General features: G+C 60.4%; 1 protein-coding gene across 1 annotated transcript; it reads right to left on the bottom strand.

Moving 5' to 3' along the window:
- Nucleotides 1-834: 834 nt before the first annotated feature.
- Nucleotides 835-1,343, bottom strand: GNG8 (G protein subunit gamma 8). Its single transcript, XM_045776333.2, has 2 exons — nt 1,242-1,343; nt 835-1,013 (listed from the first exon to the last, which is right to left on the bottom strand). The coding sequence occupies exons 1-2, from the start codon at nt 1,323-1,325 to the stop codon at nt 885-887; spliced, it is 213 nt and encodes a 70-aa protein (XP_045632289.1). The 5' UTR covers nt 1,326-1,343; the 3' UTR covers nt 835-884.
- Nucleotides 1,344-1,762: the final 419 nt, after the last annotated feature.

The following is a 1,762-nucleotide window of genomic DNA, read 5'->3' on the forward strand; positions in this document are numbered from 1 at the left end:
AACCAGAGCTGTCACAGTCACCCCTGTGTCCCCAGAACAAAGAAATAACTGTTGAAGGAAAGACTGGTACATTAATTTGTCTCCTCTCCCTCTAGCCATGTTTCTCTCTCCTCCTGGTCCCCAGGTTTTATTACCACCCTGTCCCAGCTCAGATGTCCCCTCTTCCAGGAAGCCCTCCCTGACGCTTAAGCTGAGTCAAGCACTCCCTCTGAGCTCCCCCCACCCCCTCCCTGTCCACTCTGGGTCATCATTATCTGGGGATAGGTCTGTCTCTCCCACTGGATTCTGAGCCCCAAGAGGGCAAGGCCAGGGCTGCTGGTCACAGAGCAGGTACCGGAGGAAAGAATGAACAGCAAACAGAGATCAGTGCTAAAGACAGAGGTAATCCTGTGGCAGGGGGTGGAGTCATTCAGGGGGTGAGAAAGGTGGGATGGGCACAGAGGCCACTCAAGAGGTTCTGGGGTTCAGCGCTGGAGGCCACAGTCTTCACCCCATTACCTCTTAGCTGTGTGACTTGGGGAGTAAGGGACCTCCTTTGGCTCAGTTTCCTCATCTGCAAAATGGATACTATACAAGCAGCCAGCTGCCTTCCGGGGCTATCGGGATGATTAAATAAATTCAGGGTCGTGGAGTGCTCAGTGGAGGTCAGAGCCCAGAGTGCTCATTTCCTCCAGCACAAGCCTCTGCATCCGCACACCACGCCCCCCACACCCCCCAACACACTCCACACACACTCAGAAGGGAGGAGAAGGGACAGAGGTTCCCCCAGGACGGCCCCAAGCTCTGGGCGTGCCTCAGTTCCCCCACAAGCACAGGTACCACCACAGTCACCACGTTTATTGGATCCATACTTTGGCAGGGGAGGGGTAAGCTGTCGGGACGACTCAGAGCAGGACGCAAAAGAGGCGCTTGTCGCGGAAGGGGTTCTCTGCGGCGGGTACCGGCGTCACCAGCGGGTCATCTTTAGCGTGCGTCTCGCAGAAGGCCAGGAGCTCGGCCGCCGCCTGCGACACCTGCGGGCGCCCGCGGGATGTCCGTCCCCCGCCCAAGGCCCCGCCTCCTGCCCGGGCCCGCCCCCAGCCCCCCCCGCCCTGCCCTTCTGGCCACGCCCCCTGTCCGAGCCCCTCCCCCGGGTCCAGCCCAGTTCCGAAGGGAATCTTCCCACGGGCACCACCCCCAACAGCGCCCGGTCCAGACCCCAGCCCCGGAGCCCCCGCCTTCCTCCCACCCCCACCCCGCACCTTCAGGCGGTCGATGTTCACCTCCAGCTTCAGCTGTTCCACGGTCTTGCGGGCCTCCGCGATCTTGGCCATGTTGTTGGACATGGCTGAGGGCGGGCAAGACTAAAAGCCAGGAGGGAGTGGGGGACTGAGAGGGTTAGGCTAGGGCAAGTCTGGGTCCCCAGGTAAGGGTGGCAGCGGTAGTGGGACCCGGATATAGGGTTGTGGATGGAAGAGCGTACGAATGGGGTGCCCAGAGGTGGAGAAAGGGACAGGAAAACAGAGAAAAAGGAGGAATCAAGAGACGTACAGATGGGGGACCAAGAGTCAGGCCAAAGGAGGGACCAAAGAACAGGGAGGAGAGGCGTAAGGGGAGATGGTGGAGGGGCACATAAGATGGGGTACCTAGAGTCAGGTGGAGGGAAGGACAAAGAGGGGAGAGGGAAGGCAGGAGGGAGGCACAGATGCAAGGCCATCAGGCAGGTGGAGGGAGGGACCGAAGAACAGGGCCACAGGTGCAGGATCAAGAGCCAGGTGTCCTC

Source organism: Ursus americanus, chromosome 21, assembly GCF_024610735.1.
Source record: "Ursus americanus isolate L20-20 chromosome 21, mUrsAme1.1.p, whole genome shotgun sequence".
Lineage (NCBI taxonomy): Eukaryota > Metazoa > Chordata > Mammalia > Carnivora > Ursidae > Ursus > Ursus americanus.